At 50.5% G+C, this 25,212-nt stretch overlaps 1 protein-coding gene across 1 annotated transcript; it reads left to right on the forward strand.

The window, feature by feature from the left end:
- The first annotated feature begins 733 nt into the window (after nt 1-733).
- On the forward strand, nt 734-25,001 carry ITM2C (integral membrane protein 2C). Its single transcript, XM_021555767.3, has 6 exons — nt 734-867; nt 14,755-14,892; nt 16,466-16,654; nt 16,923-17,033; nt 21,278-21,428; nt 23,210-25,001. Exons 1-6 carry the CDS (start codon nt 754-756, stop codon nt 23,299-23,301), a joined length of 795 nt encoding a protein of 264 aa, XP_021411442.3. The 5' UTR covers nt 734-753; the 3' UTR covers nt 23,302-25,001.
- Nucleotides 25,002-25,212: the final 211 nt, after the last annotated feature.

Genomic DNA, 25,212 nt, shown 5'->3' on the forward strand with positions numbered 1-25,212 from the left:
TTCGGTGTGCACCTGCTGCAGGCCGGTGCCGCCTCCGGCTCGGGAGTGCTTTGGGTTTGTTTTTTCCGCTTTGGGCTGCTGTCAGCAGTGGCAGGGCAGCACTGACCGTGCCGTGCCCCGAGATCCCGGGGGTGCCGCTGCACCCGCTCCGTGTCCACAGCGGGGCTGCCGGGGGTGGTGGGGCAGCCGGGTCTCCGCGGGCAGACCGGCCCCGGGCGGCTCTGCGGGGCCGGGGCCCGCCCGGTGCCCGCGGGCGGCTCTGAGGGCGCGGTGCCCGCCCGGTGCTCCCCCCGTGCCCGCCCGGTGCCCGCGGGCGGCTCTGCGGGGCCGGTGCCCGCCCGGTGCCCGACCCGTGCCCGCCCGGTGCCCGCGGGCGGCTCTGAGGGCGCGGTGCCCGCCCGGTGCCCGCCCGTGCCCGCGGGCGGCTCTGCGGGGCCGGGGCCCGCCCCGTGCCCGCGGGCGGCTCTGAGGGCGCGGTGCCCGCCCCGTGCCCGCCCGGGGCCCGCCCGGTGCTCTCCCCATGCCCGCGGGCGGCTCTGCGGGGCCGGTGCCCGCCCCGTGCCCGCCCGGTGCCCGCCCGGTGCCCGCGGGTGGCTCTGCGGAGCCGGTGCCCGCCCGGTGCCCGCCCCGTGCCCGCCCGGTGCTCCCCCGGTGCCCGCCCGGTGCCCGCGGCGGGCTCGGCGCTGAGGGCGGGCGCGGCGCGGCCCCTCCCCGGGGCGGTGCCGGGGCCGGCGGTAGCGGCGGAGCGGGGCCATGGTGAAGATCGGCGTCCAGCAGCCGCCCGCGGCGCTCAAGCCGGAGAAGGAGAAGGAGAAGGCGGCGGGGGGCGATGGGGTGGCGGGCGCCGTGCTGCTGCCCCCGGGCACCGTGAGTGGGGCGGGGGCGCGGGAGCCCCGGGGTGCGGGGGCTGTGCTGCCGCCTCGGACGGGCACCGGCGGGAGTGTCCGGCTTTACCGGCGGCCTCGGGGCCGGGCGGGCGGCCGAAGTTGAGAGGAGCGGGGAGGGGATGGGGCAGGGTAGCGAGCCGCCGGCCCCGGGCACGGAGGGAGCAGCAGCGCTGTGTCCAGCGCGCACAGTGGCAGCGGAACGCATCCCCTGGGGCGGTCTAGCCTGCGGGAATGTAATTTCGGATTGGGTGGATTTCAAATCCCGACATCTCTGAAGGCTTTGGGTTGGCACGGGGAAGAGGCAAAAGGAGGAAAGCAGATGGTGCTGGAGCAAGATGGGAAGCAAGGGGCTAAGAGCACAGAGCTCCAGATGCTTTGCAGATGGGACTTGACGCGGTGATGTGGAGTTGCTCTGCTGGCTTCAGGTGATGGTAGGAGAGGGGAACCACTGCTCGTGCCTGCATGATGGGATCCCTTCAGGCACAAGGGGAGCGAAGGTACCAGAACATCCGTAGCAGATGCAGAACGTGGGCTGGGCAGAGCTGTGTGGGTCGCTCCCGGGCTGTATGAGCCGTGGCCAGGCACTGTAGGGCAGTGCCCCTCTTGAGCACAGACAGTGAACCAGTCAGGAGTTGAGTGTTTCTGAAATCTCTGGTGCTGGAGGGCCCCTCTTGCCAGCCCTGCTGCGAGGGTGGACCTGCTGGGTGGATTCCACACTGTATTGTGTGAGGGCGTCGTCCTGAGCTGGGCCTGACCCACGGCATCGCCTCTGCCTTGTTGCAGCATTCCCATTTCAGAGGAGGAGTCCTAAATGGCATTTCTGTATTCCTCACAAATCCCTCGGCTGTGCATGTGGTCTGATCATTTATTGAACCCTAGTCTTTCTCTGACTCAAAAAATAATGTGGGAGCTGTGGTTTTGCTCTGTTCCTGCAGCAGTGCAGAGTGTTCTCTCTGTGTGCCTCACCAAACAAGTGGGAATTGCTCTGGAGAAGTGCTCTGCAGCAGGGGCTTCAGGAGACTGCTCTGTTGTGCAGAGTTCAGGGAGTCACTTAGACCATGATGATCTCTCCCATCACACACGATGTGCTCAGCTCTCGGCTGTGCTGCCAGGGTCTGGCTGTGCTCAGTCTATCATGGTTGCATCTGTTAATCTCACACCAAAAAGCTCTGCAGAGACCTGGGGGAACATGGCTGACTGTGACTGCCCGGTGATTTCCTGACTGTATTTCCTAATTACAAACTAAGGTGCTGGTTTTCTTCTTGCCTCTGATGTCCAGCCCTGGCAGCTGACTATCACACTCGACTTCCAGCTCATCCTGCCATTAAACCAGCTTTCCACAGCCAGAAACTCAGTTCTGTTGGTCCTACATGAGTTCAGGCAGTATCCATCCATTTCTCGTGAACACTGTGAGAAAAGTGGTTTAAAAAGAAGTAAAGTAACAGAAGCTTGTTTCTATCATTAAGGCTGCCAGATCCGAGCAATCAAAATTATTCTGATTCAGGTCCTGCCAGATGTATGAAATTGGCTTAGGTAGCAAATAATAAATTTGGGGGTTTTTATGTTGCCTTGGGCCTTTCTCTGACTCTTGGGAGGCATGGTGGTGTTCTTTTATGCCCACCTCTGTGAGCTACAAAGGAACCTAGAAACACAAATTTAGAACAAAGGCTTCTCAGCAGTCTCTTGATTCCAGCAGACAGACATGTAAGAACATCAACATAAGACCCATGAAATAAAGGTAGGACTGGGTTACAGTGAGTCTGTCCAGTGTGAGGATGTCCAGGGAGCAGCATATCCACTGACATCAGGTGGCTGCTTCCTGATGATGTTTTTCAGACTATGACAGTGGATTCTTTGGCGTGCTTGGGCTTAGCTGGACCTTTACCTTTGTAAAACACCCAGCTGTGGTGTTGGTCTTTCCGTAGCCAGGCTTTCTTGCCATACTCCTGCTCCTGCTGCCAATAATTTCTGTCTGTGTGTGTCTTTCACTAGCTGCCTCACAGCAAAATGGCATTGGTGACATGCAAACAAGATGCTCTGCATTCCTTTTCTCTTTGATCTCATAACTTCAATCCCAGTGATAGGAGCCAGAGCTGGGAAATGATTCAGCGGCAGCTTCTGCAGCCTGGGAATTTTGGCAGGTGCTCAGTGAATGCAAAGATGCATCAGGCAGGAAGATGTCTGTAATGCTAATGTGTCCTGAAAAGTAGTAGGTGAAGAGTCATGACAGCAAGCTTGCATGTGCTGAACCTTCTTTCTCCCCTGTACAGCTAGGCTTGAATAGGGAAGAATATGCAGCTTAAACTCCTGTCAGAAAAATCCACATAATTTTGAGACTGTTGCAAGACTTTAAGAAACAATCTTGTCATTAAGTAGGAACTTTGAGGATGTAGCAGCCTTGAGCAGAAGGCAGCTTGAGGTTATGCAGCCAGCAAAATAATGCATTATGTTTGTTGGAAAATATTTTTTCAGATGCAAAATAGTATTCAGTAAGTTTTAATTGAACTCCCTATTTGCAGTTCAAAATGGAAATAAATACATAGGCTGTGTCTTTAACTGCTCTGGGAAAATATGCTCCTTGTGATTGTGATGGATGTTGAAATCCACAGGAACCAAGTCAAACTGATGGCTGGAGCTCTCTAGTCAAAATGTGGGTTGGGTTTTTTGGTTTTTTTTTCCTGATCCCTTGTACACCCCTCTAATAATGCTCATCATTTGGCAGAGACAGTGCAAGAGCCAGAGGAGAAGGGGTTTCATGAAAATCTTCTGCCTCCCCTGGTGTAGATGAAAGCACTGGAGGGCAGAGGCACCTCTCAGCCTCGCTCTGTCCAGAGTGGGCTTTGGCTGCCCCAGTGGCCTGGCCGAGAGCAGCATCCAGCACCTGGTGCTGCTGGCTGGGGGAAACGGTGCCTCCCAGGCAGCACTGCAGCACAGGCTGCTGGCTGGGGGACAGGGGGCTTGCATCTGTGTGATCCAGGGGCTGCTTTCACAGGAGCCTGTTGTCCTGCCTCGGGGAAAGGACAGCTCATGCAGTCCTCTTTGTCTCTGGAAGGAGGAGTGTCAAAGGCAGGGCAGTGTTTGCTCAGGTCTGGCTGGTGGGAGAGAAGGGCTTTCGGCCCAAGCAGGACTGGGAGAGCTCTTCCATATCCACAGGCCTGGTGAGCCTGCTGGAAACACCTTGGCAGTGCCTCACAGCCCCGGGGCTGCGAGGGGCTTTCCAGGCTGCACACAATGGTGTCTGCAGGCCGTGACCCATGTTTTGCTCTTGGTTGGTTGCAGTAATACCAGGCTTTGATTTGATGTCTTTCATCCCATCTGCATTCCCAAAGTCTTGACAAGACTCAGTGGTCTTTGGATCACACCCTTCTTGGTTGTATGGAGCAGTTTCCCACAAGGAGCACCTGCCAAAAAAGGTGGCATTGCTGCCTGGCGCTGGATCCCTCCAACCCTTCTGTGTCTGGGTGGTCTCTTTGTAGCTGCACCTCAGGACCTCTGTCTGCTGGGTGCCTCAGCTCCTGGCTGACAGCTGAGCTGTCCCAGCTCCTCCTTGTTGCCACAGCTCCCACACCCAGTGTGGTTGCCCTGCTTGGCAGAAATAGCAGGGCAAAGCCTGGAAACCCTTGGGGAGCACGTTCCCTGAGGACCCCTCTGATGCCCAGGAGGCTCTGTTCCCTGTGACTGCACATCTCCCCAGTGAGGAGCAGGTCTGCTGTGGATGTGGAGCTCTTAAGGAGGCAGATAGTGCCTCAGTGTTGGGGCTGGTGCTGTGTCCCTGCTCCCCTGCCTTTCCTGATGCTCAGCTAGCCGTGGTGAGCTGGGAATGCTTTGCATTTGCCCGAGCAAGTCCCAAGAGGATCAGTGATTTGTGGTGGCAGCAGGACAGCAATGCCACCTCTGGCTGTCCCAGGGGTTTGGTGCACCTTGAACAGTGCTGCTCCAGAGCTGGGTTCCAGCTCACGGGGCAGGTGGGGGAGCAGTGGCTCTTTGGGCACATAAAGCAGAGTCTCACAAATCTCTGGATGCTGCTGTGCCAGTGCAGCGTTGGGTTTTGTGAGCGACTTCTTTGCAGAATGTTGTGAGGTGGGAGACAGATGGCGAGGGAAGGGGATGTGAGGAAGAGTCTTTTAAGAAGAGGCCTTTTCACAAAGCAAGCTGTAAATTCAGAGAGAGGAAGGAAAAGCTTGCTGGCAGCAGTGTGGATTGATTGTGCTCACTGATACGTTTGCAGGCTCGAGGCTCTCGAGCTGTGGGGGTTCTCACCATATTCAGGCTTAGGGAGCTGAATGTGATAGATCCTAATTTTAAGAAGCAGCCTCCTGTACAAGAAGGTTATTCCTGGTCATTGCCCAACCCTCCTATAACCATGTGGGCTGAAATGGTGATTTCTTATTGTGGCCTGTACAGAGTTGTCGGCTTAAAGAGAAGCACTGTCATTTGGTTTTGGTTCTCTGTGGTTTGGGGATGTCTTGGAAGCAGAGGAAAAGGTCTGAATTGGGAGAAAAAAGTCTCTGCAAGAGGCATCTCTGCAGACCCTTGCAGGATCTGCTCCAGTGAAATACAAGACTTCAGTGTCTTATTGGAGTCCGGACATGAATATTTGATATTCCAGCTGAGCATGACAAAGGATCTGACTAACACTAGCAGAGGGATTAGGACAGAGAATATCTATTCTGAATTTTGAAACATGTAGCTGTCTTTCACCAAAGAGATGTAGACTGAAGACTGGAAACAGAGGAACTGGAAATAGCTGTCCAGAGGTTTGTGTTCTCCCAAAGCTGGGGGAGAGCTGGAACCAGCCTAGCTTTGCAAGGAGGAGCTCTTCACATGGGAAGAACCTGTTGCATTTACCTGCTTTGGACACAGCAGTTTTGGTGAGGGTTTTTTTTGGCAAAACACAGAAAACCGAGAAATACCTTTAAAAAGAAGAGTTTCAGAGGGGACAAATGAACCAAAAGTATGGGGCAGAAGCCCAGAAGAAGGGAGCTGCATCCAGCAGAGCACTGCAGCCAGGTCTGGAGAGATGGAGGATGAGGTGTTCCCGTGTGCCGCTCTGCAGTTCCTGATTTTGTGCCACCAAATGTTTGCTCATTACCAGGTTTACAGGAGATGGAAAAAGCATCTTTACTTGTAGGTGCGTATTTTCTTCCCAAGTGATGAGTGAGAACCTAGGAATGTTTGGGTTTTTTTTAATGGCAGTGTTGCCATTTGAAAGAGGACAGTGTGAGGGTGCTGGTTATTTTCACTCATCTCTCTGCACTCACTTTTCAGAGTTGTCTTTCTTGGTGCCATGTCCTACCTTTGAAGTCAGTTTGAAAAACAAAGAGAAGGGTAAATTTTTATCCTCTCTCTTGCTGTTATTAAACTAGACACCTTTTCTTTGTGGTGAATTTTCAAATGTAGGATTGACTGTCAGAGTTTTCCTGTGCTGTTGCTGGGAAAATAGATAATAGCTGTCAGTGTTTTAGAAGGGAGCAGTGGCAAGTCCTGATTTTCAAGGAAGAAGCAAATGCTGTAACCTGAAGTCTGGTTCCTTGAGGATGATTGAACTTGCCCTCCAGGAGATGCTGGACTCTGTCCCTCTGCTTGGAGTGATCAGTGCAGGTTTCTGCCTGAGTCTGTCCCTTTTGTCTGCAGAGCCAGCACAAGGCAGGACCTTGGGTGTTCTTGGGCATTGTGGGCATGGCTGTGTACTTTCTTCCAGCTTTTTGGGAATCAGTCACATCTAGAGGAAGAGTGCCATAGCCAGATCAGCAGTGCTTGCTCTTGGTGAGATCTAGAATGGCTGATTTCACCATCTCTGCTTGCCTTGACTGTGCCAGCTCTGAGGTGGGTACACACCCAAAGGCTCTCCAGACATGGAGCTTTCTGGGGGAAGCAGTGTGAGAGCCCAGTGGCAGTATCCAGGTGAGTCCTGGGCCCACCTGTTTCTCTGCTCTGGGGCTTCATTAGCATCCAAAGGCATCACTAGAGGTGAAAAACTTCAAGTGAAATCTTGAGAAACCTTTTCATTTGTCTTCCCTGTCACATTTCCTGCTTTCAGATATGTTGCCATAGCACCCAATCCTTCACACCTCTTGCAAAATCAGCCTCTCTCCCTTGGCTTGTGCCCAGGGCCACTTGCATGTGTTGTTAGGTGGGTTTGTTTTACATGGGAGCAGTTGTACAATTGCAGTCTGGGAAAAGGGGAGTGTGTCCCAAGGGACAGCTCAGAACTTTGGTGGTGACCCAGGCTCATGGCTTGCTTCTTCCAAGCCCTGCAGGATGGTAGAAGCAAACAGACTGGTTTTGGTAGGAGCTTCTCTTCCCTTCACCTTGGAGGAGAAGGAGGGCTCAGCTACACCAAGAGCAAGCTGAAAGCTCTTGCCATTTCCTTACCTCAGTTTTGCAGTATTCTTGAATATTTTTGGCATTTGTGAGAGGTCTTTTAAGGAGTCAGGTGTCTGCCCTCGTGCATATGTCTTTACCTTTGAGTCAAGGCCCTCTTTAAATTTGCCAGCCTCTCAGTTTAAGAGCTTCCCCTATTCCCAGAGCAGCTGCTCTGCTCCAATCCTGCTTGAGCTGCCTTTTGCCTTTCATTGCTCTAGAGAGGTTTGAGACCCAGTGCCAAAGCTTAACCTCCATTCTTCTCCTGGGGAAGATTCCCATTCTTTTAATGCCACCTCCCACTTCAGGGAGTCTTTTGTAAGAAAGACCCTTAACAACCCATGGCCTTCACATGGCTGTGCTGGCTCCTTCCCTCTCCCAGGTGAGGTTCAGAGCCTTTTAGCTGCAGTGTTGGAGCTGCTCCATGCCAGGGACTGAATTTCCCCATCATTGCAGTGAGTGGCCTGGAAATCAGGCTGTGTTTATCAGAATCAGTATTTTGGCAATCAGGCTGTTAAATGCCCAGGTTGGGATATTTTTTGCCACTTTGTCACAGCTGTTTATTTTCTCTCTGCCTGCCTCTCTGTTTAACACGATGCTCGGGGGCTTCAGCTGTGAGCGTGGTAAGAACAGTCTTGTTTTTACCAGGGGCTTTGTTGGCTTTGCTAATGTTCTGAATGGTTGTACTCCTGGGAAAAGGAGAGGGAGGTTGGAATCATTCCAGCTGGAAGTTGTTGTGCCTCTGCCAAAAAAAACAAAACAAAACAAAAATATGGAAATTAATTCCTCACTCGTGTGCAAAGAGGGGGGAGTAACAGCCCCTTAGTTCCATCAAGGGATGAAAAAATGAGAAAAGAGGGGGATTTATATCTCTCTTGCCAATGAGGGAGAAGGAAAATATGATCACTGAGTGCTTAGGAGCTCCCACATGCTAGGCTGCATTTTTAACATCCTGCTGTCTTTGTCATATAGCAACAACGCTGAGGGTTTTAATTAGCCAGTGGTTGTTTTTGATGTTCTAATTTCCAGCACTGTGAAGTGACTCCTGAGGCAGGTGGCTTTGTTGCTAGTCACATGCTGTGGTGTCACTCAAAGTTGTGAGTAGATTCATTTATTGCAACTTTTTTGCCTTCAGCTGTGCTAGTCTCTCAATTACTGGCTTGCTTTTGGGTTTTTTTTTTTTGCTTCCGGGCATCTTTGAGTCCAAAAGTCATCAGTTGTGTTCTCTGTGGAGATGCTGTCGGGTGGCCAGTGTAAGCACTGCTCAAGGACTGTGGGCAGGGACTTTGGTTGCCTTGGAAACTGTGTGCCATATATATATATATATATATATATATATATATAAGTGTGTGTGTGTGTGTGTGTGTGTGTGTGTGTGTGTGTGTGTGTTTTCCTCTCTGTCTATGCATGCACATGTTTCCTTTTCTGACCTAGAGCATTAGAAATTCCCTTCAGCCTGGAAGTACTCTCCTCCCATGTGTGGGTTCCTTGAGAGGCCTCTCATTGCCAGTGCAGAGGTTTGACCCCTCTCAGCCAGGGCAGTTGCTCAGGCAGTCTTCCCCCACAGGCTCACCTGGTATTCTCCTCATTTTGCTTCCTTTCCTCTCTCCAAGCATAGCTCTTGAGGACAGGACTCATTTTTTGTTCATCTGACACAGGAGCCTTTGGAGTGTTGGGGATGCTTTGATGGATACCAGGATGCCTTTGCTGTGATATTTTATCTCTCTGTTCCTCTCTCTTCTTGTCTTCCTTTTTCTGCCTTTTTCAAACTGTGTGTAGTCTCTGACCTCCCTTCTGCAGAGCTTGGCAGGTTCTCCAGTCTAGAGCCTGCCTGCCCACCCAGCTCGCTCTGGCCATCCCTGGGGGCTCTCCACCACCAAGCTCCCTGTGTTGGAATTCCTGAGTACAGATATGGTTGTCTTTGGGAGGCAGCTCTGGATTTCTTCACCTTAAAGTTTATCCCACAAACTCTGCAGTGCTTCTCCAGGAGCAGGGAGCAGCAGTGAGTGCCCAGCACCTCGGGTAGTAGGGGTGCTGCTAGTGGTGTGGATGGATGGGGGCTTTGCTTCACAAGGAGAAAGGGCAGGCTCTTGGTACAGCCAAGGGGGTCCTTTTCCCAGAGGGAACACCCAAAGCTAAGGCATCACATCAGAGGAGAGCTCAGTCCCTTCCAGCTTACACCTACTGTAAGTGGCAGCACTGCAGCTCTCCAGCAATCAGCTGTGGGGCTTTTCCACTTGAAGTCAGTGGAGCTGCCACTATTGCAAGTCCTCGTGTTTAGTAAAGCAGTTACTGATTTTGCTGTGAATATGGGACTTGATGTGCTGGAAGTAGCGACCTTGATCTAATATATTTTCTTTCCCCATAGTTCATATTGGCCTTTGGCTACCAGAAATGAGTGAAGAGCAAGGTAAGTTAGATCATTCTCGTGAGGGTTTCTTAAGTTTGGAGCCTGCGTCCTTTGAGGAAGCCATGGCAGTGTCTGCAGCTATGTCAGTACATCAAACACTGAGAGCTCAGGTTGCTGCTCCCTTGAACAGTGTCCCAGAGAGCGATGACATATTTTAGATGGCACTGCTCTCCAAACTGCATCCCTTTGCATTGCATTTCTCTCCTCACTTGTCAGTCACCAAAATCACATCTACTATTTTTAGTCACTCCACGCTTCTTTTCCTGTTGGGGGTGTATATTTAGACACTTGCCAATCTCTGTCCTCAGTTTGTCAGGTCCTGCTACACCTAAAATTAAAGATTTCAAACCCGTGTGTTTCAGAAATGCAGGAAACAGGGTTTGTGGAGAACTCATCTGTTTCTAAAGCTGCAGAAGCAGAAAAGAGCCATGAGCTGAGCCCATCTCTGCTGAGGCAATGTGCGACTTGGGAAGGGATCGAGGTGTGGCATGACACTTCTAATTTTCTCACTTCTGTCTTCTGCAGCAAGACATGGGTGATGAAGGAGCAATAATATCACATTTCTATTTTTATAACCTTCTCCTGTATTAATGAGAAATTCCAAAGGCACTGCCTCACCAGGTATGGTTCTTGTGAACAGCTCCTCCAGTGCTGTGTCCAAAGGCTCAGTGCTGTGAAGTTGGGGGGGTTGGCTCAGCCACAGGTGCCTGGGAGGTTTCCCTGCTCTGGCTCACTGTGGTCTTTGAACTTGATTTCCAAACCTTGGACCAGACATTGTGCCCAGCCGGGTTTCTGTCCCCCATCCCCTTGTAGGAGAGCTGTTCATAACCATTTAGTACCACACAGGGATAACAGGACACCAGCCATTTTCATCATGTCCTCAGCAAAACATGAAATTCCAAAGAAAATCCACAAAGAGTGAATTAGGGCTTTTCCCCACCTCTCAGGCTACTTTCAAGCCTCCTGTACCCCATGGTCTATATCATACCTCCATCCTTTCCCATCTGGGTATTTGCTGCCTGTACTCTGCTCCTGTGGTGGCCCCATGAGCTGGCAGGGCACTGAGTCATAGTGAAGAGCTTGTTTTATCTGAAAAAAGGAATTCCTTTTTATATTCCAATATCCTGTCTGCTGCGGGTGCTGGGCTGAATGCCTGACAGCAGTCAGAGTCAGCATGTCTGGGAGCTCAGGCCTCTGACTTGTCCCAGTGGAATGAAGGATTAGCAGGACAATGCCAGGCTAGAAAACAAGATGTGCAGGTGCTTTTTGTGACAGGTGGGTGCTTCTTTCCCCATTGTCCAGGCAGGGGAAGAGCAGCTGTGGCTGCCCCTTGGGTTGCAGAGCATAAGGAACTCTACCTACTGCCTTTTCTGAAATGGTCACCTGGAAAGGGAGCTGGCCCAGCCCTTTCTCTAGGGTCAGCACAGTGGCACTGCCAAGGAAAACGGAGCAAAGAAGGGATCACTGCATGGAGAGGCAGTGGAATGCTCTGCAGAGCTGGGGGTGAGTTTGTGTATCCTCCCCACATGCACATCTGTAGTGCCTGGACTGTGGACATACTGCTCTTCTGCCACCGATGTTGCTTTTCCTTCTGTTCTTTCATGGAGAAACAAATAAATGTTTGTTCTCTGCTCAGCCCAGGGAGGGGAGGAAGTGCCTTATGTTCATTTTTGTGTAAAATATATCTGGCTCTTGGAATATTGTGTTTAAAACAATGAAAAGAGGAAAGCCCATTTACTCAGCTGAAATACCTGTGCCTGCCTCTGCCCAGGGATGGTTTTGACCCCAACCTTTCCCATTCCTCTTGGCCCAAAAAACCCCAACCTTGATCAAGGCAGAAAATTAATAGGATGGCTTGTTGCAAGCCATGTATCTGGTTAATGAATTCTCTGGAATACTGTTAAATACCTGGTGAATGTACAATGGTTTTGTGTGTTAAGATTTTGATTTTTGTCCTTTGGAAATGCACACCTTGAGGGTTGAGGAAAACCCTGCTACCCTTGCTGGAGAGCCAGGCATTCCTTGGCAAGCAGATATGGAAATCAGCTGTGATGGATTTTCTGGCTTTTAGAGTACCCTGTTTGTAAAGAATTCTACTGCAGGGAGTGAGGGTCCTGTGGGAAAGGAGGTGTGTAGTGGCACAAGCAGGGTAGCAGCCTGTGCAACAAGCTCCTTGGATTTTTGCAGGCTGGTGCAGGTTGGTTATCCTGGGTGAAGAGCTGTTCGAGCAGGCTGTGCACTGCTCCATCCGTGGGCTCTCAGTGCTGGGGATGCCTCCAGCCCCAAGCCGAGGTGCAGACTGACATAGTTGCTTTTAAATTGTCATTTATTCACAGTGATAAAGGCTGGTGGCCTTTCCATCTGCTGGGCTGGGGGATGGAGACACACATTTTTAGTCAGGTTTTCCAGGTGACTTTTATGCAGTATTTTGCAGGACTATGTCGGCTGTTCCCCTTGGCCTGGCTGGCTCCATTTTTAGCCTCACTGCCTAAATTGCTGTTCCATCAGAATGGTTGCTGTTGATTTTTTTCTTTTCTCCCTCAGAATCTGGGGGTTTGTTTAATAACTTCTTCCAGAGAAAAGCTCTGCTTTGCTTCTCCCACCTTCTCCCACATTGCAGAGCTCTGGCATTTTTCCTGAAGCCAGGAATGTTTTGTAGGGAGCAGAACCTGTCTTTGGCAGTGAGAGGTGGGATGTGTCACGGTGTCTTTGGTCATGCAAAGAAGACAGAGCTGTCCTAGCAAGTAGCAAACCACGGTGGGCTTATTTCCCTTCTCTACCATTCTTCAAACACAGCTTTTCTCTTAGTGGGAGTATTTTATTTGCCCTTTGAGTTGCTGTGTCCTCATGAAGCCTCTCTCCAAGCCCTCCCTGGAGTCAGTGCTGGCAGCCCACTGCAGGAGCAGCAGTGCATTAACCACCACAGCAACCTGGCATCCTTTGGGTATGGTTCATTTTCAGAGCACTAAACATTTTCTCAGCCTTGCTTCAGTGTCAGGAGATCTCCTTCCTCTTCACCCCCACTGTCTGCACTCCTTCTGTGATGACAAGTGTCTGGGGAAAGCTGTTTTTGTGAAACACTTGACATCCAGCATGACTTTCTTGTCCTGGTGGTTCATGTCAGAGAGCATTTAAACTTCCTCTAGTAATACGATTTTTTGTTTCTTTTTTTCTGTTCTTTGTGCCTTGACAGAGTTATTGCCCATTGTCTGTAGGAGGAGAGGAAAAATGTGCTATTTTTCAGCTTGCTCATCCCTTTATTTACTGGAGGAGCAGCAGCAAACTGATTGCAGTGATCCTTCAGTGCAGGGAGCTGGAAGTGAATCAAGGTGCTGTGGGTCTTTCAGCAGCTGGGATGAAGGAGAAATAAATGTACATTAATTTCTCCTGGAGGTGTCCTGGAATTGTAGCTCCCCCAAAACAATTTGGTCTTGTCAGTTATCAGGCTGAATGTGGCTGAGAATAAAAAAGTGAATATCTGGAGGTGTCCCCGCTGGCTGGGAGTAGAGCAGGTGGGAGAGGGGCTGCAGGCTCCTGGCTCTGCCCCTGTTCCTGCGTCTCAGTGGAGCTCAGGTGCAGGGCAGGAGCAGAGAATCCCCAGCTGGCAGGGTCCCCATGGGGGCCTCAGTGATGCTGGGGTGTCCCAGTCTGGGACAGGAATGATGTCTCCAAGCCTGGCACTGATCTGCTGCTCTCACAAGGGCTGCTCCATGGTAGAGAAAGGGGAAAGAGGTGTTTGCTGCCAGCTGGGCTGGGCAGAGCTGGTCTGATGCCACCAGAGAGTGGCAGGGGCCTGTCCTGTTGGGGCTTCAGCACTGGCAGCACCCTGTGGGCCTGGGCTGCGTTGTTCTGGAGAAACATCTCTTCCTTTAAGAAGAGAGGAACCTTAGCAATGAGAGGCGGATGTTTGCTTTTCAGTCTGTTGCTCCCGTTCATAGCAGTCTCCAAGAGGCTGTGGAGAGTGTCTGTAGTCAAACACATCAGATCAAACTGCACAGAGGGAGTTAATCTGCAAGAGCTGTCCCTGGTGCCTCTCTCCCCTGCCTGCTCAGCTGAGGGCAGCTTTCAGCTCTTCTGTGTGGAAACTGGGGCATCTCTGAACACCAGCTTCTTTCATCTGCTTCTGAAAGGCCTTACATCATTCTGCTTAACATTTGAAGGGTTATTTTGGTAATAAAAACAAGACCATCATAGGTTGGGATGAGCTGTCTGCAGGACATAAGCCTGCCTTTGCACTGCCCTCTGTTTTCAGGGCTGTGACAAGGTGAGCTGGCTACTGTCTGTATAGATTGGGCAGCACTGTGAAGAGGACAGGTGTGTGTTTTTTGATGCTCTGTCCATTTGCCTAGGAGCTGTGCTGCAATGAGCTTGAAAATGAAGTTGAGATCAGCACATCTGTTTGTGTCAGCTCACCCCAGCAGGGCCAGGACGTACCAGTAACTCCCATCACAAAAAATTTCCAATGAGAAATTCTGCCATGAGTAGCAGCATTTCAACTAAAAAATTTTGACTATAAACACATAAGTGCTGTTACATTCAGTGCCAGGAACTAAGAGTTCCTGATTTTATTTTTTATTTTTGGTCAGTCTTTGCCTCCCACCGAAACAAAGCTTGTCTTTGTTCTGAACAATTGGTGGGAAGCTGGTGATAAATATGTCTGTGTATGTTCACACAAACACACACACACACTTCTTTTCAATATATATAAATATATAGGTATATAATATGTATAGTTTATATACATATATGGGGTATATATGTATATAGTTTATATACATATCTGGGGTAAGGGAAGCAAAATGCACAAGTGTTTTATTGTTACCAGGTTTGAAGTAGCTTTGCAGGGCAGTGCCTGCCCTGTTCATTGCACAAAACAACCTCTTTGGATGGTTCAGCGGGTGCTGGTCCCCTGGAGCACCCTTGGGTGGAGCAGCAGGTGCTGGTCCCCTGGAGCACCCTTGGGTGGAGCAGCAGGTGCTGGTGCCCCAGAGCCCCCTCGGAGGCTCAGCAGGTGCTGGTGCCCCAGAGCCCCCTCGGAGGCTCAGCAGGTGCTGGGCCCCGCTGCAGCAGCTGACATCTGTGTTCTGTCCCCAGGAGGAGCCGGTCCCCGCGGCGCAGGGCCGCCGCTCGTCGCTCAGCGGGGTGTGCTACCTGACCATGGGCCTGCTCGTGCTGCTGCTGGGGCTGGTCTTTGCATCCATGTACGTCTACAGATACTTCTTCATCACCCAGGTAGGAGTGACTTGGAAGCACTTCTGGCTCCACCAGCCCGAGCAGCCAGACCATCTTTGAGAGAGGTGCTGCTGGTTTTTGTTGCCCTGCACTCAGCAGCCAGGTTGCTGGGCACTGCCGATGAGGCATTTCTTAAATGGTGGGCTCAGGCTGACCTCCATTCCCAATGCCTGGAAGGGCCTTGCAGAAACCCTTCCCTTCTCTTATGGCTTTGTTTTGCTTTCTTTTCAACTGCATAAAAATATCCTGCCAGTTGGACCTTTTAAACCACACATCACTGCTGTCTGGGGTACAGCAGCCTGAAAGCATGGCTTGTGAGGGGAGAGCAAGCCTGGAGAGAACAGGGGAGTACAGGCAAGGGAACAGCTTTTTGCAGTAGGTTTTGTAGGCTCTAGCACAGAAAAGCTCTGTAGGTGTGACAAAAATAGGTGCTGCTATTAATAAAGCAAGCAAAGAAGTAAGAACTAAGTGGGAAATGATGTAGAAAGTGAGCCCTCAACCTCCATTAAATTCAGCACCTTAGTCTTATCAAAGCCTGGCCTGGCCTGGCCAAAGCAGTGGGCTGGCAGCACTATAGAGGGTCAGAACACAGGGAATGAGACAGGGCAGAGCTGCTTTTTGAGGAGGAAACTGCTGAGCTCTGGCTTGCTGAGTGTTTAGCCAAGAAACCCCAGAGCACTAATTTGCACTGGAGCCCTCGTTGTGCTGTGTTGTTTTGTGGAGTGGCTATTAGTGAATGAGTTCTCCCAGAACTGCTGCTGCCTTCATCTCTGCAGACAGCACTTATCCACTCAGCAGAAGAGTATTTTTATATACTCCTTTTCTCCATAAATTTCCTTGCTGTCAAATTAATTTGCAGTCTTTGTTTCAAGAAATCATCAGTGCTTTATTACCCGTTGTCATTTACACCTGATCTGGAAATGCTGTGACAGCCCCAGGGCTGCTCCCCCCTCACACACAGCACTGTCCCAGGTGAGGGTACTTGTCCCTGGGCTTTTGGTGGAGGCACTTCCCTAGGAGAAGCAGCCCTGGCCTAGAGGGAGGCCCTGGCAGTGACACCTCCCAGGTTACTCAGAGAACAGCAGCTCCTGTTTTGCTGTGAGGTGAATCCACTTTGTTTTGCTGCATTTGCCTCTCCAAGCTACAAGGGCCTCTAGAAATGATTCTCTGCTCAGCCCAAGCTTCTATGCCTCCTTGAAAATATACAGTTTTTTCTATGCCTCCTGTAGAAAAATGCAGTTACTGGAAGTCATGGCTTTGGAGGGATGTGAACAGCCTTGTGAGGAAATGTAAGAGCTTGGAGGCAGTCAGTTTGCCTTTCTGAATTACTCCTCATGAAAGCTGGAAGGGAATTCTTTATTCCCTTTGGACCTGGCTAGCATGAAGTGAGATGTGATCATTTCACAAGGGTAGTTTGCACTAGGTTCACCAAGAATGTTTTCTGGTAAAAAGCTTGATCTTAAAATATCTTTGAGCATCTGATGAGTGTTTACTCAGCAGGGGTACACTCCTGCCCATGTTTGCTGTAGCATGGGGGGTTGTGTTGTAGCCCTGCCTGGATGTGTCCCCACAGCTGCCCCGTGAGAGCGTGTTCCACTGCGGTGTCCTGTACGAAGACTCGCTGTACTCGCCCTTCAAAGGGCAGCTGGAGCTGCACGAAGATGTCAAGATCTACATTGAAGAGAACTACGAGCAAATCAATGTCCCAGTGCCCCAGTTTGGAGGGAGCGACCCTGCAGACATCATCCATGATTTCCAGCGAGTAAGGAGCTCCTGGGACGGTGGGGGCAAGCATGGGGCTGAGCTGGGTGCAGCAGCTCATGGCCTGGCACTGTCACTGTTGTCACATCATCTATTCCTGAGCTGTCCTCCTGCCCAAGGTCCTCTCTGGGTCTTTCCAACCTGCTCTGCTTCCTTGGCAGGGAGGTTTGTTTAACACAGTGTCCTGTCTTCCCTGAATTCCCTCTTCTCAGCCTTCTCACAGTCATTGCAGAGGGTTCAGTTGTGTCATTCCTGTGCTTGGCATGCAGGGTCTGACAGCGTATCATGACATAACGCTGGACAAGTGCTACGTCATCGAGCTCAACACCACCATCGTGATGCCTCCTCGCAACCTGTGGGAGCTGCTGGTCAACGTGAAGGTACAGCTGCAGCCCTGCTTCTTCTGCATGCTTTCCTTGAGCTGGCTCCTGGGTGCCAGCTGGCAGCTCCTGGGAAGTCAAAACTGCTGTGTCTGGGGAAGTGAGCCTTGGCCCTGAGTCTCCGTGTAGAGAGAAGACTTCAGCAGGTTTAGCTGAAGTACTGGTTGTGCAGACAACACAGTAACACTGGCATGAGGATCAGCCTGACCAGGGAGGCAGAGAAGCAGCAGGTTCCTTCCCTCTGGTGTTTACTGATTGTAGGAATCAAGAGAAAAAAGAAAATATTCCTTCCTTTCCCCCTCCTGTGTTTTGCACTGTGGTTTGCCAATTGCAGAGCTCTCAGTGTCCCTTGGGGAGGAGCAGGCCTTCAACACTCACCTTTTTGGGAGGAATCTGTGCTGCCCTCCCTTCTGAGCTGCAGCACCAGGCTTGGGCTCATCAGTTATGCTCACAGCCAGCATTAACTGGGTTTAGTACCAGCGATTTTGTTCAGTTCAGCAGCCTGTGCTACTGAAGGCAGCCATCTTAAAATAGAATGCTATTTAATCTTCACAGCAGGAAAAAAACACAGGATTTTTCAGACTGCAAAAGGCACATACCTGTCTCAGTCTTCTGCAAGTAAATCAAGGCACTGAACTTGGGTCTTTTATCACTCCTGTGAGGGTCTGTTCAAAAGAAAGTGGGGAAAAAAAAAGACAATCTAATTCTTACTCTTTCTTAAATTTTCTTTGCTTGCTTCCTGCTATGTGCAGTATGGTGAACTTTGCAGTGTGAGCTCAGAGGCAAACAGTTATGCCTGGAGAGAGCCTGATCTCCAGTCCCTGTCAGACTCCCAGTTTGTTTCCTTGCAGTTCCTCACAATTTCATGCACTGTGACTGTCTGGCAAATGTGCTGGGAACCCCGCTGGGGTACAACACACATTTTCTTACAACTCGCTCCAGACCTGTCACAGCTTCTGACCCTGGCAGGTGACCAGTCCCTGGGCAGAGGGAAATGGAAAAGGCAGGATTGCACAAGCTGAGAGAAAACAACTGAGAGATTGGGAATACTAGGCACATCCTAGAACAACAGATATAAACTCATCCTGAGTGAAAATGATGCATTATCATTGAATTTAAAAAGGGGATAACAATACAATTACGTGTTTGAAGAGCCCAAAGCAGGTATGAGTTTAAATAACCTTCTGATCATTGAGATGGTTCAGTAGTGTCCAGTCTGTCTCTGGAGGCTTTAACCTGTACCTTAGAGACACTGTTTTAAAGTGGTTAGCTTGGGTTTGGCTCAGAAAAAGTTTGTTACCATGAGAACAGTGGAGCAGGGTGCCCAGGAAGGTTGTGCTGCCTCCTTGAAATTCTTGGAGGTTTTCAAGACCAGGTGGGATAAAGTCCTGAGGTCCCTCCCCAGATGAATTAGCTGTGATCCTATGGGCCTGTGATTTCATGGCCACATTTGGGAGGGATGGCCTTGCTGGTCAGGCAGAAAGCTCTAGTTTATTCCTGATGCAGGGAGGATCTTTATAACCTTATCACTTGCCCTGCTGCTCAAAAGTGCTTCCTTTTACATGCTGGGTGAGCTTTGTTGGTCCTTGGACTTGGAGACTTTTGCCTTCTCTGCATCTCTGAATGCAGTCAAGTCCCTAATGAATGAGATTAATTCCCAGCAGAAAGTTTAGTTTTGGACCTGTTCAGTGACTGCAGTCCTGTTTCTAGAATCAGATCACAGTCCAGCAATTAACACCAGTGGTTTGCTCCAGCAGACTGGGGCAGCACAGGGAGTTGGGGAACCTCCTTTGCTCTTTCCTCCTGGCCAGCCTGGTGCCAGGGTGCCCCTTTGCAGAGTGGCTGCCACATGCCCTGTGCCTGCTTCTTTCAGGCTTTATTCTGCACAGGTGTGACAGTTCAGTGACCAGGGCTGCATCAGTGTCTGACATAAAAGGATGGAGGGATGCTCCCCATGCAGCAGCAGGAGACTGGAAGTGACCCAGTTAAATGATGGATGATCCACATCTCTTGCAGAACACAAGATGCTCAGAGCTTTAGCTTGCTGAAAGTTCTTGGCAGAGACTTGAAGGTACTGTCCTTGTTGCACAGTCCTGCCATGGAGGAGTGGTGATTCCCCCTTCACCTGCCACAGCTATTTCAGCCTGAGACAGTGAAGAAACTGGCTTGTGTGCTCATTATCTGTCTCTCTGAGCCCTCTCTTCAGGCCAAGGGTGTGGCACATCCTGAGCCCCAGCCCTGGCTGTCACTGTGACAGCCCCTGCCAGGAACTGCACATATCTCACGGCCCCCCTGCCTTCTCCCCCTGAGAATCAATAATAGAATTTCTTGCAGAACTGTAGTGTTAGTGCAGTGCAAACTGGCACTAATTGTCTAATCCTTCAGTGTTAGAGGACAGCGTTATTGATCTACCTGGCTGTGCCAGCCCAGCAGCACTGCACTGAGTTAAGGTAGTGTGTTTCCAGGTATAGCTCTGTGGAGATAACCAGTCCTGGGAAACAGAAGAGGTGATACCTGAAATGGTGCTGCTATTGCTTGCTTTTCTCCTTGGTTATTGCCTTGGTTTGAAAAGACAGGTGTCTGCTAAGGAAGGCAGGAGCCTTCCTGGAAATGGAAAATGTAAACCCCCTCCCTCTGAATTATTATAATTTTGAAATTAGGAGGCTCTCAAGCAAAGATGTGGGAATAGGAATAACAGTTCTTTACTAGGAAAATTAAATATACAAATTTAATAGTACAAAAAAACCAACAGTCACAGAGTCAGAGCAGGCCCTGACCCCTGGGTGTCACAGAGGTGGCAGCAGCCCCATCCCAGGGTGGCTCAGCCTCCTGCAGTGCCAGCTGTGCTTCTGCACAAGGCGGGAGTTTTCCTCTGGAGCTCCAGGGCTGGGGGAGATGGGCCTGGGCTCCTCTGGGAATGCAGGGGGAAGGAAGCTGCTCCTCTGGGAATGCAGGGGGAAGGAAGCTGCTCCTCTGGGAATGCAGGGGGCAGAGGCTGCTGTGCTGTTCCCAGGTCAGATTGGATCCAGGTAGGAATGTTTGGCTCCTCCCCTGGGCACAGCATCTCCCCATGGATGATGGAATTTTCTCAGCCATGCAGGGACACTCAGTGGCCATGGACAACAGAGATCTCCTGGAGGGAGGATTGGCTGTGGGAGAGATAAAGAAAAAACTGCCCAAAGAACAGCAGAGAATGCCCAACCTCTAACAGATGGCAAATGGAATACACACCCAGCTACACCTTTCAACTTGAGACAGTTATGCTTTTACATTGGCCCCAGGGTCTGACAGTACTTTCACTTCTTTGACTCTTCTTAAAGAAAAGGACCAGAGGTGATTCTTTGCTTCATGACCTAGTCAGCATCTACTCACAAGTGTCCCCTGGCCTAGGCTGCACTTGTTACACAGCTGTTTGTTGCTACAGTGGTGTCCAAACATGAAAGATGCCTTGAGCACCTGGGAATGAGCTTGCAGAGAGACTCCAGTGTTGAGCTGAACTCTTTCCCGCAGGGGAAGATGTGACCTCCATCTTTGGGGGACACATAGAAACCCCATATTTTCCATCCCCTGGTAGCTTTCTGCCATGACACCTCACTCATCACCCTGGCCTTCATAGTGGCCTCTACCCCAACAGCAGGGCTGTCACTGCCCCAGACGTTCCTGGGGCAGTGAAGGTTTGTGGAGAGCTCAGTTCTTCTCTGAATGTGGTGCCCATGGCCCATGTCTAGTCCTCATTCCTGTGGGCAGGACATCCTTGTGGGTCTGCTGAAGGGACCAGGGAGGAGAGGGGAATGTTGGACTCTGAGCCGGGCTGGTGGTTTTGGGTTTTGTCTTTTGAAGTAAATGTAGAGTGCACATTTCAGTGGAGTTCCTGGAATTTTGGTTAAGATTTTATTTCTCTCCAGATGGCTTTGTTGTACTCTCAGAGTTACAGTTTTGGGCATCCTGCTCTAAAATTTGGGCCAGTTTATAACAGGGTTGATCCTACACTGACTTCACCCCTTATGGCAACATTCCATTTTTGGATCTAATCTGTTTTGTGTGCACTGTGCTAGTAGCAAGGGACAGTTTCTTGCAAGGACAAGGACACATGTTAAATGGCCTCAGTAAGTGGAGCTTGAGCCTCAGCAGCAAATGAATTTTCCAATTGGTTGTCCATGGTGCTCTGTGTGAAACAGATGCATTCAGGGAGGAGATCATGGCGGTGTTTGTGCCTTACTTCAGTGGAAACTCTGTCGTTTCAGAAGGGGACATACCTGCCTCAGACGTACATAATCCAGGAGGAGATGATCGCCACGGAGCACGTCAGTGACATGGAGCAGCTGGGCTCCTTCATCTACCGCCTGTGCAGCGGCAAGGAGACGTACCGGCTGCGGCGGCGCGGCGCCCGCCGGCGTGAGAGCCTGTCCTGCTCCTCACCCAGCCCAAAACCCTGTCCTGCTGCCCACCCAGCCCAAAACCCTGTCCTGCTGCCCACCCAGCCCCACAGCCCTGATCCTCACCCAGCCCCACAGCCCTGCCCTGCTGCCCATCCAGCCCCACAGCCCTGCCCTGCTCCTCACCCAGCCCAAAACCCTGTCCTGCTGCCCACCCAGCCCCACAGCCCTGTGTTCCTCACCCAGCCCCACAGCCCTGCCCTGCTCCTCACCCAGCCCCACAGCCCTGCCCTGCTGCCCACCCAGCCCCACAGCCCTGTCCTGCTGCCCATCCAGCCCCACAGCCCTGCCCTGCTCCTCACCCAGCCCCACAGCCCTGATCCTCACCCAGCCTCACAGCCCTGTCCTGCTGCCCATCCAGCCCCACAGCCCTACCCTGCTCCTCACCCAGCCCAAAACCCTGCCCTGCTCCTCACCCAGCCCCACAGCCCTGCCCTGCCCCATCCTCCTCACCCCACATCAGTCCTGCCCCATGCTCCTCATCCCACATCACAGCCCTGCACCTTGCTCCTCACTCCATGTCACAGCCCCACTGTAACTGGTACAGCCATGCTGGCCTCTTCACGGGCAGTGTGGGGTTTCCTTCTGGGGGTTTTCCTTGAGGCGTTTCCCATCCCGTTAATCTAAACCCAACTTCAGGATGCTGCTGCAAATGGGTGCTGACTGCTGTGTTTGTGTCAGCCATCAGCCTGATACAAATCCTGTAAAAATGCTTGCAGGAGCCAGCAATTCATTTACACGTGGGCTCCTGAGGCTGAACTAATAGCAGTGCTGTTGGGAACTGTTTGGAAAATTTCCCTAATGAAGGCACCCGATTCAGTGGCAGCTATTAAGAGCAGATTAGATCTGCAAATTGCCTTTAATTAATTAAGTTCATAATAGTATGGAAAGCGTTGTGAAGAGGGAACATTTGACTGTGTAAAAATGATTTCATGGAAATTAACAGTATGTACCTTATATTGAAATGGTAACATTGCTGCAATATACTCTTTAATACCAGTATTTGTATTAATTTGCATTTAAGGTATGCTTAAAGGCTCACCTGGAATGTGGACCTGCAGTCAGTGGGGTTTGGATCTCTGGGGAAGCTGCAGGGTGCAGAGGTCCCCAGGGCTGTAGCTGATGGTGCATCCCCAGTGGGAGCTGCACTGACGTGGAGGAGCTGCTGGCACACATTGGTTGTTGCTCCCATGGAGCCCTGGCAGATCCTGCTTGTCCTGGGGCACCAGGGGTTTGCTGTAAGGTGGGAGGAGCTGCCAGCAGAGCTGCCCAGAGCTGAGGACCTGCACTTGGGGGCATGGGGAAGTGTTACCCAGGGGAAGCATTACCCCAGGTGGGGCCGCAGCAGGATCAGGCACGCAGGGATACAGACAGTTGTTTTAAACACTTCTTGGCTGCACCCAGGGCTGTGCTCTGTACCAGCCTGTGACTTCTGCTTGAGGCTTGGTTTCTTGAGGCTTTCTGGTGCCTGAGATAACATTGAGATGCTGCCAGCTGAAACCAGCTATTGCCAGGTGACTCCTTCAGATTGTAGCAGTTCTTACTACAGGACTATATCCTAGAGAAGATTGTTAATTCTTCCAAAGACTACATAATTCTGCTTTCCATGTGGGCTATGTTGTCCCCCCATTTCAGTGTTCAGAAGTTGCATCTCATCTGCTTTCCTTCCCCTCCTTGCTTTGGTTCTTGCAGATCATCATTTGTTGATTCACCTCTCTCCTCTCTTTAAATCACTTCTAGGTATCAGTCGACGTGAGGCTGGAAACTGTCATCGCATTCGTCACTTTGAAAACACTTTTGTGGTCGAAACTGTTATCTGCCAAAAGTCATGAAGCCACTCTCCAGATGTAACCTTCCTTGGCTTTGCTTGCACACATGCTCTCAGCCCTCTCTTTAGACATGGTAATCTGGCTACTTTTTATACTCCCCCCAGCTTCTGCAGCTCTAACCTCTGGGGTCCTTTGTGGCCCTTTCTTCCCTGCTACCTACCCGAGACATTGGCTGGGCTTAAATTTACACAGTGCTCAAAGATAATGGGGGGTGGATGCAGCTTCTTCCACACTCCAGTATGGAAATCTCTTCTGAGAGCAGGTTTGGGTAGAAGGGTTGGCTGAGAAAGAGGAATGCTGGAAATAGGTGCTCTTTTCCTGGCTGAGCAATTTCAGGCTGGGATATTGCTCTGAGGCTGCCATGGCACTGGGACAGAGGGTGTATGCACAAGAGGAGGATTTCCATTTCAGGGCTGATATAATGACCTAAACCAGGTGCACTTAGGAAAGGAATAGTTGTGAGGCTACAGACAGGACAGTTGGAGAGCTCAGCAGAGGGAAGGTAGTGTCAGCAGCAGAGCTTGTAGTTACTGGCAAGTGAAGAAGCAGGTTTTTCAAATCTTTTAACAGTGTGTATTCTTGTGTAATTCCTCCAGTGAAAGCTGTTTTGATAGTAATCTCTGTAATACAGCTGTGTATCACATCTGCAGGCACCAGTGGAGTACAGATACTGATATAAGGCAAGATTCAGCTGATCAATGTACTGCAGAGAAATTATTTGAACAAAACTGCATTTCTATTGATCATCAGACAGAAGAATTGCAGAGTAATTAAATATTCTTCCCTCCATTCCATAAATGCAGTTAAAACTAATTAGGTTCTTGAAATGCAGGCAGTTTTTTGGCTTGAAAGAATGGGGTGAGTTTCAACTTGGCACATTCTTGTTAATTGGTTTCCAGCAAATCTGGACCTGTTCACCATCTGTTGAAATGAGCTTGTTGTTTTGGAAGAGGAAGGATAAAGTAAATGCAAGTACAATCATTAACTCAGCAGAACCAAAATGCAAAGTTAATATATTTTAAACTTCTGAGTGTTAATTTTATGAGTTAATTATGTGAAAACAAAACAGAATCTCAGGATAGTCATGTAATGCAATAGGAATTAGTATGTCATTAGAGGCTGAGTATTTATTATTTATATAAACATAGCTATAAATATTAATTTCTGTCAAATAGAGGAGGACACTTCCGTTTCATTCTGCTTTAAGCTTGATGTAAAATGAAGAATTATGTGCACTTCTTGCAGGTTGGTGTGGAAAGTTTCCCACTGCCAGATGGGTATTTACTTTTCTAGCATTGTGTTTTCTAGGCAATAACTTGCTGCTAGCCTCAGCCTTTAATTGCCAAGAGGATGACAAGAAGTGGGACAGAGAATTAGTTCACTTAATGGAAATAACTGGTAAATTTAAGCCCTGTGTTTCTCTTCCTTTCTAGAAGCCTGAGCCTGCACTCAGGTGAGCATACAGGCCTCTTCCCTCCCCTCTGGTTGTGCATGATGTAACTGGCCATTGGATATGCTAACTGTGCAGTCCTGCAGCTGTGAGGACAAACCTCAGATCTCTGGGGTCAGCTCCCGTGGTCACTGTTCCGTAGGATGAGAATGCAGTTGTAGAAAGAAAACATAAGATGCTTTGTATATTTTGTCTGGTGGGAATCTTACTTCTTAGGAAAAACCCATGGGATAATAAAGTCTTTTACCTCTGACCTGTGAAATGTGTGTTTGTCTGGAATGGGAAGCACATGCCCTGCACAAAGCTGATGGGAGGCAGCAGCTGTGGGGTCCAGCTAGTGGGATGGAGGAGGTGGGCAGTGGGAGGGTGCTGCAGTGGGGAGGCCCTTGCCAAGGTGATGGGAGAGCTGTGGGGATGTGGCTGACCCGCTGGGGAGCTGCCTGTGCCTGCAGGCTCTGCAGGGC

This window comes from Lonchura striata, chromosome 9 (assembly GCF_050655825.1).
Source record: "Lonchura striata isolate lonStrDom1 chromosome 9, ASM5065582v1, whole genome shotgun sequence".
Taxonomy (NCBI): domain Eukaryota; kingdom Metazoa; phylum Chordata; class Aves; order Passeriformes; family Estrildidae; genus Lonchura; species Lonchura striata.

What these genes read in the sequence shown, in the direction of transcription:
- ITM2C (XM_021555767.3), top strand. Translation starts at nt 754, where the DNA reads ATGGTGAAGATCGGCGTCCAGCAGCCGCCCGCGGCGCTCAAGCCGGAG. An exon ending in TGCTGCTGCCCCCGGGCACC is followed by an intron (nt 868 to 14,754) that starts GTGAGTGGGGCG and finishes TTCTGTCCCCAG; the next exon opens with GAGGAGCCGGTCCCCGCGGC. An exon ending in AGCTGCTGGTCAACGTGAAG is followed by an intron (nt 17,034 to 21,277) that starts GTACAGCTGCAG and finishes CTGTCGTTTCAG; the next exon opens with AAGGGGACATACCTGCCTCA.